A 2,392-nucleotide genomic window follows, 5' to 3' on the forward strand; every position below is an offset into this window, starting at 1 on the left:
GCATCTCTCCCGGAGCAGGAAGAATATCACTCTCACTCGGAGAACGATCCAGACCTGGACATCGACGTGAGGACCGGTGCCGGATCTGACAAAGCTCCCAAAGCTTGCAAGTTCGCGGGGTGCGGGAAGGGCGCTCGAGGAGCCTCGGGGCTGTGCATTGCTCACGGTGGTGGCCGCCGCTGCCAGAAAGATGGCTGTAGCAAGGGAGCTGAGGGGAGGACCGCGTACTGCAAAGCTCACGGAGGTGGACGGCGGTGCCAGACTTTGGGCTGCACGAAGTCCGCCGAGGGAAAGACGGACTTGTGTATCGGGCACGGAGGTGGCCGGCGCTGTGCCTACGAGGGATGCACCAAGGCTGCCAGGGGACGCTCCGGCCTGTGCATCAAGCACGGCGGCGGGAAGAGATGCCAGCACGAAGGATGCACCAAGAGCGCCGAGGGGCTGTCCGGCCTTTGCATCTCTCACGGTGGAGGGAGGCGCTGCCAGGTTCCCGGCTGCACGAAAGGCGCTCAAGGCAGCACCATGTTTTGCAAGGCTCACGGCGGCGGCAAGAGGTGTATGATCGAGGGCTGCGGCAAAGGTGCCGAGGGGAGCACTCCGCTTTGCAAGGGACACGGTGGTGGAAAGCGGTGTATGTTCGAAGGTGGCGGGATTTGTCCGAAGAGCGTTCATGGAGGGACGCAGTTTTGCGTCGCACACGGCGGCGGGAAGAGGTGCGCGGTCCAGGACTGCTCCAAGAGTGCGAGAGGGAGGACTGCCTTTTGCGTCAAGCATGGCGGAGGGAAGAGGTGCAAGACGGAAGGATGCGGCAAGAGTGCTCAGGGGAGCACGGACTTTTGCAAGGCTCACGGGGGTGGCAAGCGGTGTACTTGGGGACAGGAAGGCTCGCTCTACGGACCCCGGGAGGGGAGCTCGGAGCTGTCCAAGGGGCCGTGTGACAGATTTGCGAGGGGAAAGCTGGGACTTTGCGCGGCTCACAGCTCGATCGTGCAGGAGGAGAAGGCTAGCGGGCTTGCTCCGGGGCTGTTCAAGGACTTGGTGTCGCAGTCGAGTTCCGGCAGCATCGTCTACCAGTCTACTGCTCCAGCGTCCTCCTCGGTTGTTCTTGAGCAGCAGAATCACTACAGGTTTCTACAGGAGGGCGGAAGCGGCGACATCAACAAGTGCTGGAGCACGACGATCCAAGAGCAGCAGCAAGGCTTTCAGCAGCAGCAAGGATTCCATCATCCGGTGGTGGTTCCAGTGGCGACCAAGAGCTTGTTCGTGCCTGAGGGAGTTCCGGAGGGGAGAGTTCATGGAGGGGGTCTCTTGGCGTTGCTGGCTCAGCAAAGAAGCTCTGGCTGAGAGAGAGCTCCCAGGAAATTGGATTGCCCTCTCTTGCGATCGAACGGGCGAGCGCGACGTGAGAGGTTTGTAATTATATTCATCTTTGCATTGGCAGCATTGTCCCTGTACATAGATCCCACGTCCCCTTGCAGCGAACCATACGAAATGGAGCTGTGTTTTTAAAACCATATAGAGATATTCCTGATGTAAATCTTAATAATGTACATAACTGTTTAATTACTAAACTCATTTGATTAGCTAGTGCAATTAGTGTTGGAAGAGAATTAGGTGAGAAATACTAACCGTTGGATTTGGAGGGAGTTTCAACACGAGGAGAATCTAACGCTCCAGGTGCTTGGATGCGGCGGGGCTATAACTTCCGTGCTGTCGTGTTTAGATGAGATTGGACGAGAGGTCACTTTAGGCTGGGTGCATTGCAGCCTCTTATCCCATCCCTTCGTCATCCTCGTCTCTTTCTTTCCTCTTTCAAGTCCTTGCAAAATTTCTCTTTACGCCGGGGTCGGAGGGTAAAAGTGTGCCCGTGAATCACAAATGTGATTCAAATGGGCTACGTTCTTGGCTTCTAGGGTTTGGGCGATCGGTCAGAGAAGAAGAGGGGAAATCTATGGCGGCGTTGGTCGCTGGTGCCCAGGCGCTGGCGCTGGCGCGCGTTTCTTCCTCATTGTCATCTCCCTCTTCTTCTTCTTCTCCTTCTTCTTCCTGCTGTTCGCCTAGCAGTGAATGCTCGTCGTCAGCGGGAGTGGTGAGCCTGGCGCCGCGCAAGAGGAGCGGATTGCCGTGCATTCTTCCCGAGAGGTCGGCTTACATGGGAGAGAGCGTGTCGGGATTTTGGACGCGCACAGGGATTTCGCTGCGGTGTAGCAGGCCCAGGAAGCCTCACGCCGGATGCAAGGCTTCCATCGGCGCGGCTGTCTTGGCCGATATTGCCAAGGAAACCGTGGTATGATCTCCTCCTTTTCCATCCAATTCTTTTTCTTCTTGCAATGGGGTAGCTCTAGAGCATTCCGCCGTGGTTGTGAGCGCCAATTCTTCTTGAGTCGGGTGC

General features: G+C 57.1%; 2 protein-coding genes across 2 annotated transcripts in view; both read left to right on the forward strand.

Moving 5' to 3' along the window:
- The window catches only part of LOC9631295, a 2,220-nt gene extending 649 nt beyond the window's left edge, over positions 1–1,571 (forward strand). The window contains exon 2 of the mRNA XM_002968105.2: positions 2–1,571. Coding sequence (XP_002968151.2) covers positions 2–1,344 — 1,343 coding nt within the window. The 3' untranslated portion in view covers positions 1,345–1,571. The remainder of the gene's footprint in view (position 1) is intronic.
- On the forward strand, positions 1,492–2,372 carry LOC112345832. The gene is made up of 2 exons (XM_024673352.1): positions 1,492–1,501; positions 1,767–2,372. Exons 1-2 carry the CDS (start codon positions 1,492–1,494, stop codon positions 2,291–2,293), a joined length of 537 nt encoding a protein of 178 aa, XP_024529120.1. The 3' UTR covers positions 2,294–2,372.
- Positions 2,373–2,392: the final 20 nt, after the last annotated feature.

Source organism: Selaginella moellendorffii, unplaced genomic scaffold, assembly GCF_000143415.4.
Source record: "Selaginella moellendorffii unplaced genomic scaffold, v1.0 SELMOscaffold_10, whole genome shotgun sequence".
In the NCBI taxonomy this organism is placed as follows: Eukaryota; Viridiplantae; Streptophyta; class Lycopodiopsida; order Selaginellales; family Selaginellaceae; genus Selaginella; species Selaginella moellendorffii.